Here is a 14,973-nt window from a genome sequence, read left to right on the forward strand (position 1 = left end):
AACAGGAAACTGATTTACGAAGATTTACGAGGTTATAACTTTTCATTAAATCTTGCTCAGTACACCGAGTGTGAAGATTGTCCCTCTGTATATTGCCCCCCGGAAATCCATATATTTGGCCTAACATTCCCTGCATGGGCCCTGGAACTCCTTCGAGAACAGAACATGGGGCCTGGAACTCCTTTGAGAATGAGAAATAAGATGAAGAGATGAGGAAAAATGATTGTTCAACTGTAAACAATTGACAGAGTCATAAATCCCAATTTCTCTGACAAAGGCCAGTTACTACTGACGGTACTGTTGGCTGATATGAAAGATACATTTCGGTTATTTGATTTGGTATGGCCGTTTTTGCCTATTTTATGTCAAGAGAAGATGAGAATTATGAGCGGCGTTTTTACTTGTTGTGTTTTCTGTTGTTTCAGACTGATTGGCACATTTCGTATGATCCTCCAAGAGCTGGTGGATGTCGGACACGTCAAGATTTCCGACTCTCTGCTGGACGGCAATAATGTAGTAATGAGGGTTGGTATTTGACTAAGCACATGCTTATAAAAAAACACCTTCCAAGACATTTTGAGGTCATCTTGGCATTTTCCTTTCACAGGAAGTAACATCATCAATCACAATAAAAATTGAAGGGTTTAGGAGATTTTCTGGGAGAGTTCTCCTTTTTAGCTCACCTGGCACGAAGTGCCAAGTGAGCTTATGCCGTGGCGCGGCGTCCGTCGTCCGTCCGTCGTCCGTCCGTCCGTCCGTCCTCGTCCGTCAACTTTTCCTTTAAACAACTTCTTCTGAAGAACGGACAGGCCTAGAGTCATGATATTTGGCTGAAAGCTTCGTTGGTAGGAGCCCTACAAAGTTTGAGAACGAAAATGACCTTGACCTGTTTTCAAGGTCACAGGGGTCAAATATGTCAAAAACTTCAAACGACTTCTTCTGAAGAATTAAAAGGTATAGAATCTTCATATTTGGCTGATGGCTTCCTTGGATGGAGCCCAACAAAGTTTGAGAATGAAAATTACCTTGACCTTCTTTCAAGGTCACAGGGGTCAAATGTGTCAAACACTTCAAACGACTTCTTCTGAAGAACTGAAAGGTATATAATCTTTATATTTGGCTGGTGGCTTCCTGGGATAGAGCCCAACAAAGTTTGAGAATGAAAACTAGTTTGACCTACTTTCAAGGTCACAGGGGTCATATATGTCAAAAGCTTCAAATGACTTCTTCTGAAGAACTGAAAGGTATAGAATCTTTATTTTTGATTGATGGCTTCCTTGGATAGAGCCCGACAAAGTTTGAGAATGAAAATGACCTTGACCTTCTTTCAAGGTCACAGGAGTCAAATGTGTCAGACACTTCAAACGACTTCTTCTGAAGAACTGAAAGGTATATAATCTCTATATTTGGCTTGTAGCTTCCTAGGAAAGAGCCGAACAAAGTTTGAGAATGAAAATGACCTTGACCTTCTTTTAAGGTCACATGAGGCAGATATGTCAAACACTTTAAACGACTTCTTCTGAAGAACTGGTAGTTATAAAATCTTAATATTTGGCAGGTGGCTTCCTGGGAAAGAGCCAAACAAAGTTTGCGAATGAAAATGACCTTGACCTACTTTCAAGGTCACAGCGTTCAAATATGTCAAACAGTTCAAACAGCTTCTTCTGAAGAATTAAAAGGCATAAAATTATAATATTTGGCTGGTGACTTCCCGGGATAGAGCTCACCAAAGTTTGCAAATGAAAATGACCTCAACCTACTTTAGAGGTCACAGAGGTCAACAACATTTTAATGGATTTGTTCTTGAGAACTAAAAGGAATGGATTCATAAGATTTGGCTGGTAGCTTTTTGGAATAGAGCTAACCAATTTGAGAAGGAAAATGACATTGACCTACTTACAAGATCACAGGGAAAAATATGTCAAGCAACTTCTGAAGAAGAATCAAAAAGCATAGAATCTTATAATAATATTTTGCTGGTAGTTTCAACAGATGGAGCCAACAAAGTTTGCGAGGGAAATATTTTGAGTGCAATATAATATTTAATGAGAATATTTTGCTATGACTGCTTAAATATTCAGGTGAGCGATACAGGCCCTCTTGGGCCTCTTGTTTTGTCATTATGACTATTGATTTACAATCTTTGTCCAATTATTGTATTAATACAACCCATCCTTCATATTAACAGTAGAAAATATCATTCCTTCAAGAAATGTTCCCCAATTTTGTTTGATATATACATACAATAAGTAAAAGAGTTTATTTTATAACAGAGTGTACATTTAAGATGAAAATCAACTTTTTTTCTGGTTTTTAAAAATAATTTGTTCACTGGGGACGGTCTGCCTAAAAAGCACTAATTTAAAAATAATATTTCTGAAGATATCAACTTCTACAAAAATAGGATTTACTCTGAAAAGAGTACAGAGTGTATATCTATATAAAATATAGTAGGAAGCATGGTGTCCAATATTGGTTTATCATATAATGTCATCTTGATTAGTTTAACATTTGTGAATATTCACATAACTGTAGAACTTTATTATAACTCACTATAGTGGTTGGGGTCTAGGGAGAGTATTTGATTATCAAGGTGTTCGGTTTCATACGTTTTTATGGATTGAGGTTATTTGACAATTACTTAACACAAATTTACTGTTCTTATACATTAGAGAGTATACAGTCTGATAAGGCGCAGTAAGCATGGAGTAGTTCATTCTATAGATAGAAGTTCCTGTAAAGACGTATATTAATTGGAAAAAGAAACTACAAGTTTTTTATCACAGTAATAATGTTCCTACTTTTTAGTCACCATTAAGTTCACATTAATGGAACTCATAAAAATGCAGACCATATTTTTTCGGATGTTCTGATATCACAGTGACATCATCTGTCACAACATAACCGTCTGCTACATACAAATTATGCACCTTGGAACTGGTTTGAGTAGAAAATGTCACCTGTGTCCACATGAGGTGACAACCTGAGATCCTCGCACCTCTGTGGTGTGTCAGACACACTTTAGTAATGAAATTTGTGTTCACCAAGGAAATCATTAAAGCATCTCATATTTAGCCCTTTCTCCTGATGACCTTTGCCCTTTGCCCTTTCACTTCCAAAAAATAACATCACCTTCAGAAGCTTGTGGCACTTATTTCAGTGAATTATCCCCCTTTGAACCAAAATAAGGTATAAGTTTAGGTCTCCATAAGCTGAGACAAAAAGCAGTTTTTTTTTCCACCTAGTCATATTAAGGTTATTGACTTCCTTCTTCCTAACAATTCTTTGGGTTTCCATGGCGATGTTTTACATTTTATCAACTGTCTTGTTGAACAATAAGAGGAAACAGAAACAAATTTAGCTATTGAATAACAGCAGTCAGCGTTATTCTTGAGCTTTCCAAATCTAATATTGGTTAGATACCCTGATGAGACGGCTGTAGAAGGCCTGAAGAAAGTCTGACGATGGGAAGATATAATGGTGGGTCCTTCCTTCTATAGAATTACTCCGACACTTAACATCTCAAAGATCTACATTTCGTTTTGAACGACTTTAAGAAAAAATCAAGTGCATTGTAACTCCTTCTAGCAGTATATCAATAAAAAGTATCTTATTACGGGAGGAAATACAAGTCTGAAGTTTTAATAATTTCATAAAAGGCATGAAATTGAATTCTGAGTTGCTGAAGAAGTTACATAGACTGTTTAAATTCTTTATTGGAAAAGTTTTGCAAGATTCAAATGTCTTTTTTATATTTCGATTAAATTTGTACATTTTTGTTTTTGTGTGCTTGTCACCAGTTTTACTGGAGGTCAATGATGAAACAATAGACTGTAGGTTTGATCGTGTTATAGGAGGGCTCAGTGTTTAATCTCCTCGTACTGTAGTTATATTGGTGGAGTGTGGGGTTTATAACCGGACAATAAAATAACACTTGTTGGCATTTATATAAACCTTCGATAGGTATCGGTGGGCTTATTGGTAAACATGGGTCAATTGTTGGGTAAATACAGCAATACACTTACACTGAATTTAGTCAAATTTGTGGCAGTCAGTTCTGTGATAAAATTTAAAGTATCAATATGATGGCATTACTTTATTTTCAATCAGGTTGCTTTGGATGATTGGGTATGGTCACCATGGTATTGTGGTCTGGTCTCCATGATATTTAAATTTGGTTGCAATGGTGTTGAATATTTATGGTCTGTTTTGAAGTCATATGTTGAATAACTATGGTCTGCATCAAAATAATGAGTTATTTTAAGTGACCTTGTTTAGGAAAATAAGAATCCAGAATTGAGTGCCCCATTGGTGTGATGTTTCATATTTCTGCCCTACTTTCATTTTGATATCCAGGTGTAATATGAAATTGGAACTAGAGAAGGAATATATGACTTCTTAAATGAAAAAATGTGTTTAAATGTAAATCTACATGCATCACGAAATCCTGTCTGCTCTATTTCAGATGACTAACAATTTCACAGAAAATCTTTGAAACTCATATCGGATGATTTAATGAAATTTTGAATCCAACTCATTAAATGCATGTCTTTAGAAATCAATTCACAGCTATACAAAATAATTGTCAAAAAAGGAAAATTAAACTCCACTTCATGATTGTATTATCTTATGAACCTGACTTTGATAAAACTTCTATCACAGAAGAATGGTTTATTAGTTCAGGCATCTCATACAGTATTTAGTTTTTTGGGAATTTGCATCAAAACTGATTTTAAAGTTTTTTAGGAGTAGATTTTTAAAATTTGTTTCAATTCAGGTAGTATGCACCCTTCAATCTCTTGTGGTGCTTGTATTTCCATCCGAGGTCTAGGTATGATATAATGACAAGGCTGAAATTATGGGATATAACCTTTCCATGGCTTGAACTGTTTTGCATCAAAACTGACTTTTAATTTTGTTGTTGTATTTTTTTTTACATATTGAACGTGATTTAAAAAAAGTGCAAGACTAGAACTTCATGATTTCAATTTGTTTTGAAAATAATACAATTTTTGAAACTATTTAAAATATTAACATTTTGCTATTGCTGGCGCCAATGAACTATCATTGGTTTCACTTGTATTCTGTTAATACCACTTAATTCATGGCAATGTCAAACCTAAATGCATTTTTGTGAAAAATGAGAATGGTATTACCAGTGAAAAGAGAAGAAATTGAATTTGATGTTAATGGGACAAAAACTGGTGAAGGATGTTAAGGCATACGTTGTAAAGATAGTGAGGCAAGAGAAACTGATCTGTTTGTCACATTGGAAAAGTTAATATCTCATTTCTATAAATTTGGTATTCTGATTTTAAATTACATGATGTTTGCGACGAGGACACCCTTATTTCAAAGTAACGTTGTGATCAGTTTGTAGGCGTAGGCATGAACCTAGAGGGCGCTAGGGTATCCCTTTCTGCCACTATTTAGATAATTACGGATGATTTCATCTGATAAACAAGGTAATTTAAATGAAATAAATTGCATTTCTGTTTTTATCTCTTTCATAAGATTATTATCCTGAGTAATATGTTTCATACAGAACGTCATATATAAATGTGTGACAACTCCAAATAAATTGGAACCTGTTTAGTTCGAAAACTTTCCTCGGCTGTTAATTTTAAGTCATTGAAGATGTTTTGATGAAACTTGAGGTATATCTGACTCACACACAAAGGGTGCACACTGAACAATATTTGGGTTACTAGCACTTTTATTTATAGGTCAAAGGTCAATAAGTACAAAGGAAAAGTGCACATATTGGCTGAATATGTGGACAATATTTTTGTACCCAAAAACAAATGTATTTATATTATCTCTATTGTAGAATGGTTGATATTTGTATTATCTCTATTGTAGAATGGTTGCTATTTATATTATCTCTATTGTAGAATGGTTGATATTTATATTATCTCTATTGTAGAATGGTTGACAGCTATCATGTATGAGGTCAGAGTAAAACAAGAATTAATTTTGTCAAATGTGCAAGGATTGACAGACATCATCTTTGTCCTGAAAGAAATGGGGCAATAATTATCCTGAATATACTAAACAGTAAATGGCCACCTTTTCTGTTTAAGAGCAACGTCATTATTATATTCTATGCCCTTCTTCATGAGCACACAAAACCTATACAGCATTTAGTCCTTCATCTGCATTTTTCTTTGTTATCAGAATATTACTTATGTATAAGTGTCCTGAGTTGGTGACTACAGTAGAGCACTATCTCTCTGATTTAAAGCCTTCATATATACACAGCATATAGTATGATATATACATGGAGAACTGTTTTTATATGGAGGAAGAGTATCTCATTTGCAATACAGATACTTTATAAAGGTTTGTTTGGTTTTTTTATTACGAGAATTGACAGATATTGGTAATAAGTAAAGTTATGTAATGGAAAATGTATGGGTATTTCTGGTTGCCAAATCTTAATTATTGGCTTACAGCTATATGATATGATGTGTGAAGAATAAGTCTAAATCTGTGGCCTTTATCTCGGGTAGATTAGAAAAAAGGTCAAGTTTATGACTTGATGACTTGATGAATACTCCAATCTTATTGATCCAAGCTTACTGTTATGTATACATGAATGATAAGTGGACTAGCTTAAAAGCATTTCTGCTTCCTGTATTCCTCCGGCGCCGCGGGCTTAATGCACTAATGCATCACATAGAAACATATTGATATAGGAGTAATGAAGTTAAAATAACAACTAATTTCTTAGAACCTTTTATCCAATGTTACTTAATATTACTTTGCCTACTTGGTTTTAAAAATTACTGACCTTGAAATGGATATATGGTTGGGAAATGAGTTTGGACCTGGAGAACGTAGTGGGAAAACCTTTATCTGAGTTTGATCCTGGAGAACGTAGTGGGAAAACCTTTATCTGAGTTTGATCCTGGAGAACGTAGTGGGAAAACATTTATCTGAGTTTGGACCTGGAGAACGCAGTGGGAAAACTTTTATCTGAGTTTGGACCTCGCGAACGGAGTGGGAAAACTTTTATCTGAGTTTGGACCTCGCGAACGGAGTGGGAAAACTTTTATCTGAGTTTGGCCCTGGAGAACGTAGTGGGAAAACTTTTGTCTGAGTTTGGACCTGGAGAACGCAGTGGGAAAACTTTTATCTGAGTTTGGACCTCGCGAACGTAGTGGGAAAACTTTTATCTGAGTTTGGCCCTGGAGAACGTAGTGGGAAAACATTTATCTGAGTTTGGACCTGGAGAACGTAGTGGGAAAACTTTTATCTGAGTTTGGACCTCGCGAACGTAGTGGGAAAACTTTTATCTGAGTTTATACACAAATGTTTTGATTTCTTTTACAATTTCATAGCTTTAAGTTTCCCTATTTATTGAAAGTGTGTTGATGGCTAATTTTTGCATGAGAAAAAAAACCTATTTCATTTAAAAATTACTGACCATGAAATGGCTATGATTTAGAAAGGGGTTTGGACCATTACAAAACTTAGAAAGCAGTGGAAAAAATGTAACTGCATTCCTGAACACATGACTTATTTCTTTAACAATTTCAAAGATTTAAGCCTCTATCTCTGTGGAGCTTTTCTTAATAGGCAACTTTTGTTTGTGAGGTTTAATTTTGTCATACAAACATGTCATTGAGGTATTTTAAGGGTCAGAGTAAGTCTTAGTTTGCATACAGCCAAGTATCCATATTTTTTCAAAGGAGGCAGACCACAGGTTTTGAAATCAACAGAGTTCTCTACATATTTTTTTTTTTATTTATTTAAACTTGCATATACTAGTACATGTTAACCTTTCATTTTGTCAAATAGGAATCATTGGAAAAAAAAATTCTAAGACATTTTGAGATTTTGTTCCAGATTTTGTTCCCAGTGAACAATTTGAAAGGCTGGCATGTATGGCAGTTTTAATCCCTATAGATCTTGTTATCTTGTAAGGACTATTAACCAGTGAACTTACGGCTAGCTGTGAAATTATAGGTTTGAATTAAAGCTAAAGGTCAAACCACCAGGTTTCATGGGGCTGCAAAGCTGTGGGTTTGAAAGCAAAATATGGGCCATCTACCAGTAAACAGGGGGATGTGAAGTTAAAGGTTCGACAGTATGGGCCAATTACCAGTGTACATGCAAGGCGATGAAGTTGTAGATTCAAAGACACATGGGCCACTATTCAGAAAACAAAGGGCTGTGAAATTGTAGGTTTTAGGGAGCTGTCAACTATGAGCACCATCTCGAGTGCATTAACGGGGATCTATTGATTTGATGGTGCGACGTTAAAGATTTCAGTTTCTCTCAAATGTGACACTGCATCTGAAATGTAAAGTGGAAACTTTTAACTCTTCAAACTGATAGGAAAACATCTACTCACAATAACGATGAATAGAAATGTTGTTTCATAGGTTTCGTTTCCGCTACCATAAGGGCTGTTGAAAATGGATCTCTTAGGACATAAATTCTGAGATATTTCTTTGTGGTAGTTGATATGTCGGTCGTGTATGTGTTATACTGATCTTTAGGTTCGGTCTTCTGTCAGAGTTTCCTGTTGTAGTGTAACACCATTGTCTAGTGATACTATCGTTCTCATAAATCATGTAAACAATGATGGCAGATATGGAGCAAAGACAGTAAAAAATCCATTTTCTTGTTTTACCATGGGAATTTCAAAAAAGTTAATAGAAATTTTCAATTTCATCACACACCACTGTATGAGAGGTCTTTGACCTAGACAGTGTGAATTGCCTCTTTCCTTATTTTACTTTCAAATCCTTTCAAATGCTTTGAAATTGTCTACTTTTCTGGTAGATATTCTATGAGAAATGTCATGAATCTTGCTGTTAATTTGGAAATAGAAATGGATATTCTAATACAATTTAGAACTGTAATTTTGTTCAGTGAAACATCTTCCTGATCACAATATATAAATATGACATTCATTAGCAGGTGACAGTGAATATTATCAACCCGAGAAAACCATTGTCACATGAGGCAGAGACGAGGGTGACAAAGGGTTTTTGAGGGTTGACAATATTCACTGTCACCTGCTAATGAATGTCATATCTATCTTGTTACACCAAAAGTTTTTGTAGCTCAGAAACGGCAGCAAACCTCGATAATGACATCTTGTTTGTTGATAGTCTGCTGTTTACAATCGCTATCGCACCGGCGCTTGATAAAATTGGCTGTTGCCATCAAACGTTCTTGTGACCATCAATGTGGGGAAACGAAGCGGTGAACGCACATTTTTCGCGCATGTGATATTTTTCACTGTCTCATGGCAATATCACCCGCGCCCCTTAAAACCAATGTATTTTCGGAGTGTGACAGAGATTTTTGTTTAATTTTCTCCCAACCAATCAAATAGCTAGAAATTCACTTGAGGTGTAACAATACATTATAGTGTGTTTTTCCTATGTATTGTGAATTGTGTGCTGTACAGTGCCTTAATTTTATCCTGCATATGAACAAATGTGTTCTGCTAGAATAATAATCTAAGAAACTCCATTAAGGTGATAACTGGGACTCGGAGATAAACTGATAAAGTCTGTTGATTATTTAAAGACAAGTTAGAAGCATGGGGCAAAGAATCCTGGGAGAGATTGACATTTTGTATACGGTTCTTTATGAAAGGATATTAAATGATCCTAACTTCTGATTAGTAAAATGGTTATGTCCCTTGAATAATTACGAAGTAGCATTGAGGATGATCTGGTTGTTACTAAATGCATGTGATCTTGTGTAGCTTTAAGTGACTATAAACCACAATTAAAGGGTAACCCTTAGTTGGGTTTAAAACATCCTATTAACAGCTAATGTCATTGAGGGTATTATTTTGGAACTTTTTTTGAGCAAATGCATTTTATAGTAGGTGGGATCTATCCTTAACGAATATGCAACATAGTTATGGGAAATTACTTAATTAGCCAAAATCTATGAATTGGAATTTTGACAAGTTCACCATCCAAAATGTTTGTGCTAATTTACTTTGTCCACTTTCAGACGACGATGACATTTGAGCTGACATACAATGCTCCGGATGGGTCTGTGGGATTATGGCAGAAAGGAGAATTCAAACAGCTAAAGAGTGATGAGCTACGTGTGCCGCTGACAGAGGAGGAGCGTAACCAGCTCAATCTGGGGAGTCGCAGCAGCTTTGGAGACACAGACTCCATCCTGACGAGCCCATCCAAAGCTTCCCTTAGGGAGTCACGTCTCAGTCTCGCCTCCAAAACCTCACGTACCTCCGGGGGCAGGTCACCTAAACAGTATGTAAATCTTGGGTAGGGGTAGGAAAAAGAGGTGAAAGTATGTTGGTAAGTGAAGGGAAAGGATTCATGTAGGTACTGGTATAAGTGGGGGGGTAGGGCACCTCTATGGGTAGTCACCAAGATAGTATGTACTACCGCAAAGGCTAAAGATAGGAAGATTTTCAAGGATGATTGGTAGTGGGGGAAGGTAATGGTAAAGGTGGTAGGGTAGGGGTTGTGGTATATAGAGGGAATGAAAAACAGACAAACTCATTATGTTATGTAAGTTGGCTCACTGGAGTCCATAGTAGGGACTAGGGAGGGGTAGGGGACTGTCACGGCTTGGGGGAAATAAAGATTAGACTATGGAGGGGTAGGGGACTGTCACGGCTTGGGGGAGATCAATATCAGACTAGGGAGGGGTAGGGGACTGTCATGGCTTGGGGGAGATAAATATCAGACTATTGAGGGGTAGGGGACTGTCACGGCTTGAGGGAGATAAAGATCAGACTAGGGAGGGGTAGGGGACTGTCACGGCTTGGGGAAGATAAAGATTAGACTATGGTGGGGCATGGGACTGTCACGGCTTGGGGGAGATAAATATCAGACTAGGGAGGGGTAGGGGACTGTCACGGCTTGGAGGAGATACAGATTAGACTATGGAGGGGTAGGGTTACTGTCACGGCTTGAGGGAGATAAAGATTAGACTATGGAGGGGTAGGGGACTTCACGGCTTGGGGGAATTAAAGATAGGACTGGGGAGGGGTAGGGGACTGTCACGGCTTGGGGAAGATAAAGATTAGACTATGGAGGGGTATGGGACTGTCACGGCTTGGGGGAGATAAATATCAGGCCAGGGAGGGGTAGGGGGCTGTCACGGCTTTGGGGAATTAAAGATTGGACTGGGGAGGGGTAGGGGACTGTCACGGCTTTGGGGAATTAAAGATTGGACTGGGGAGGGGTAGGGGACTGTCACGGCTTGGGGGAATTAAAGATTGGCCTGGGGAAGGGACTGTCACAGCTTTTATAGGAGTTTGGGCATTATCTTGCTACTCCTACAGAGCATGACGAGGATGAAAATGTCTGCTTAACTTGCATGTCACCACCTGAAAATGGCAATTTCATATTAAATTTAGAGTACTAACCCACGTCAGGCACATTTTGAAAGATTCCACTTGTCTGACCTAAATTTTTGCAATTAATATTTATAATTTATTATCAGCTTGACATACAATTTACTAGTACTGGTGTCATGCATAAAATGTACCCTCTCACCAAGAGGTAGGCATCAGACTAGTGGACTTGTTAACTACTGACTCTAGATCTTTAATGAATTTCTATTCCGGCACAGTATTTCTTGGACATTTCCACATTGAATCTTATATTTTTCAGTGTGAAAAATTTTCCCTCAGTGGTGAAGATGATGATGGGGTCAGGGAAGAGGTCAGATGTTGATGAGAAACAGTCCCTCATTGATGAGATTGAAACAGGTACGAAATAGGACCTTCTGTACCTTCTGTAGCAAAACACCTCAAACATGTTCATCACTTGGCATATTTCTGATATGTGCTCATAAAGAAAATATATGCAGACTTAAAACTATTATCGTGCAATTATTGAAAAATGAAAAGAAGAAATAATAAATTTTCTTTTGAATGATTTTTAAAAAAAAATATATGTACTGAAAACGAAGGGATATCATCCATTGTGTTTCAATATAGCAAAGGAATGCAAAACCAGTGGGAAAAATTGCTGCATTTCTCTTTCTTTTATCATATGTTTAGCAGCTGTAAGAACTTTCTACATCTGTAATTATCAAGAAAATGTCTGTTCCAAGGTTAATAAAAAAAAATGTATAGCCACTTTTTTGTAATTGTTTGATCAACAGATCCAAGCCTTGATGCACGGGCGGCTGAGGTGGCGTCCATGTTGGGGGCCCGGGCTGAACAGCTGGACGATGACCAGGGCAGTCAGTCCTCTGCCATAGCAACACCGGTCACCAACAGGAGGTAGTTGGGGGATATTTTGTAACTGTTGTAGGGGGGAGGGGTTGTTGAAGTGTGAGTGACAGGTAAGAAACTGAGAAAATACAGGTTATGTGCAAGTGAGATACAGGTAATATACACGTGAGATTAAGGTAATGTCAGGTAATATACAGGTGAGAATACGTTAAGATACAGGTAAGATACAGATATAATACAGATGAGAATACAGCCAGGAATACAGGTAATATGCAGGTGAAAATACAGGCGAGAGAAAGGTAAAACACAGGTAAGATACATCTGTACATTCTGAACAACAGAAAGATTGTGAGATCTTACAGTATGTTAACTTCAGTGTGACCTATGAAACCATTATTGGGCTAAGAATATCCATTAGAATTAGGCTTCATGCAATTAAATTAGGCTTCCTGAAATTAGATTGTCAATAAATTCTTATTTCCTGTTCAGGAATGTGAAAGGTCTTGGTATTTAACTTGTAACAGAAATGTTAACCAATGATAATAACTTCTAAGAGAATTAATGGTTACATGAATGAGCTGGAAAGCAAATGTTGTTGTGTGTAAATTAACACTTCATTGATCTGTTCTGTAGAGGTCAAAGTTCAAAGTCATATAATCACATATATTAAAATTTAGTAAACTAATGTGAAAAATACATAGCAGGATTTTGCATGATTTAATTCAAGGGGTTATTTTAAAAAAAATGTTGCAAAATTATCCCCATGTTATCTTAGAAAAAAACTTCCATCTTTACTAAAACATATATTCTTATCTTGAAAACCACTTCTTTTTAGCTCACATGTCTGAGAGGCATGTGAACTTTTGCAGTGGCAAGTTTTTTGTTTGTCAGATTTTCATTTGAACGACTTATGGTCCAGGACGACTGAATTGATTTTGATAGAATGAGGTATGGAGTGTCTCCTGGCCAAGGGGACTCAGTGTTGTATAAACAAAGGGTGAATTATATAAATATTGAATTTAACAACATTTACATAGTTTGAAATTTTCATGATAACAGGGTCAGAGGTTAAAAGTTCAATGACATCATATATATAGGACTATCCAATGTTTAAAGGTCACCTGTCATACTGATTAATACCAAACTTTGCAGAAACAAGGGGAGATCACAGCAAATGGAGCCAGCATCTTTAAAAGCCCAGGATTTTCAGGTAAGCAGTTTTGGAGGTTTTCTCAACTAACAGCATCAGTTTAAATTAATGTGTTTACTTTTAAACTTTGAAAATTTTGGGTGTCAAAATATCTAGATCAGTCTGAAAATATTCAGTGAAAATGAAAAAAGCATGATTCATTTCATCTTATGTTGAAACAGTTACACACAAAGAAAGATTAAATAGAGTTGTGTATTCTAATATCAATGATGGTATGAGACCCAGTTGCTTACAAACATATATGATGCTGCATAGTATATCTAAATTCTGTTTTGTTTTTCTTTGTGGTTTCTTTTGGTTTATAAAACACTTTTAAAAAGCTTTGGAAGGAACAGCCACACTTGTGGTAATAAGGTTAGGTGGAAATGTTTTCTAATGTTTCTACATATAAGTCAGTCAGACCATTTGGGAGTTTCCATCAAAGTTGGAATTGGTCCTCGATTATCAATGCAATGGAAAGACCCTACGAGAACTAGCTGAAGAATATTCATGTGTTCTACTTTGATTACAATATTAAAGACTTTCTTTGTATTTCCCTAGTACTTTAACCCCTGATAACCTTTGTATTTCCCTAATACTTTAACCCCTGATAACCTTTGTATTTCCCTATTACTTTAACCCCTGATATCCTTTGTATTTCCCTGGTACTTTAACCCCTGATAACCTTTGTATTTCCCTAGTACTTTAACCCCTGATCACCTTTGTATTTCCCTAGTACTTTAACCCCTGATACCCTTTGTATTTCCCTAGTACTTTAACCCCTGTTAACCTTTGTATTTCCCTAGTACTTTAACCCCTGTTAACCTTTGTATTTCCCTAGTACTTTAACCCCTGATCACCTTTGTATTTCCCTAGTACTTTAACCCCTGATCACCTTTGTATTTCCCTAGTACTTTAACCCCTGTTAACCTTTGTATTTCCCTAGTACTTTAACCCCTGATATCCTTTGTATTTCCCTAGTACTTTAACCCCTGATCACCTTTGTATTTCCCTAGTACTTTAACCCCTGATCACCTTTGTATTTCCCTAGTACTTTAACCCCTGATAACCTTTGTATTTCCCTAGTACTTTAACCCCTTTAGAGGTTCATCCACTTAACATTAATATTAAAGGAATGGATTTGTTTTCAATGTTTATGAGTTTATAACAACATTGGGTTCCTGGACATATTCCAATCAATAAACAACATTTTTACAAATGGTGACACTTCACACTGCATTTCACACTCCTTCAAATTCATCTGACCTTGACTTTTGACCTTTGTCTGTGTTAAGGTCTGCATAACTGTGATAGAAGCGCGACAATTGGCGGGACTCAACATGGATCCTGTGGTGTGTGTCCAGGTCGGAGACCAGAAAAAGTACACCAGTGTGAAGGAATCGACGAACTGTCCTTACTACAGCGAGGTACGTCACATTGAACTGTCCTTACTACAGCGAGGTACGTCACATTGAACTGTCCTTACTACAGCGAGGTACGTTATATTGAACTGTCCTTACTACAGCGAGGTACGTCCCATTGAACTGTCCTTACTACAGCGAGGTACGTCACATTGAACTGTCCTTAC

At 36.8% G+C, this 14,973-nt stretch overlaps 1 protein-coding gene across 10 annotated transcripts in view; it reads left to right on the top strand.

Moving 5' to 3' along the window:
* Positions 1-14,973, top strand: part of LOC110467166 (otoferlin-like) — a 250,887-nt gene that overhangs the window by 86,942 nt on the left and 148,972 nt on the right. For all 10 annotated transcript variants that reach the window (XM_021524137.1, XM_021524133.1, XM_021524135.1 and 7 more), the window contains exons 4-9: positions 426-525; positions 9,988-10,253; positions 11,628-11,725; positions 12,124-12,244; positions 13,349-13,406; positions 14,681-14,812. In XM_021524137.1, the coding sequence (XP_021379812.1) occupies positions 426-525; positions 9,988-10,253; positions 11,628-11,725; positions 12,124-12,244; positions 13,349-13,406; positions 14,681-14,812 (775 nt within the window). The remainder of the gene's footprint in view (positions 1-425; positions 526-9,987; positions 10,254-11,627; positions 11,726-12,123; positions 12,245-13,348; positions 13,407-14,680; positions 14,813-14,973) is intronic.

Source organism: Mizuhopecten yessoensis, unplaced genomic scaffold (assembly GCF_002113885.1).
Source record: "Mizuhopecten yessoensis strain PY_sf001 unplaced genomic scaffold, ASM211388v2 scaffold11163, whole genome shotgun sequence".
Lineage (NCBI taxonomy): Eukaryota > Metazoa > Mollusca > Bivalvia > Pectinida > Pectinidae > Mizuhopecten > Mizuhopecten yessoensis.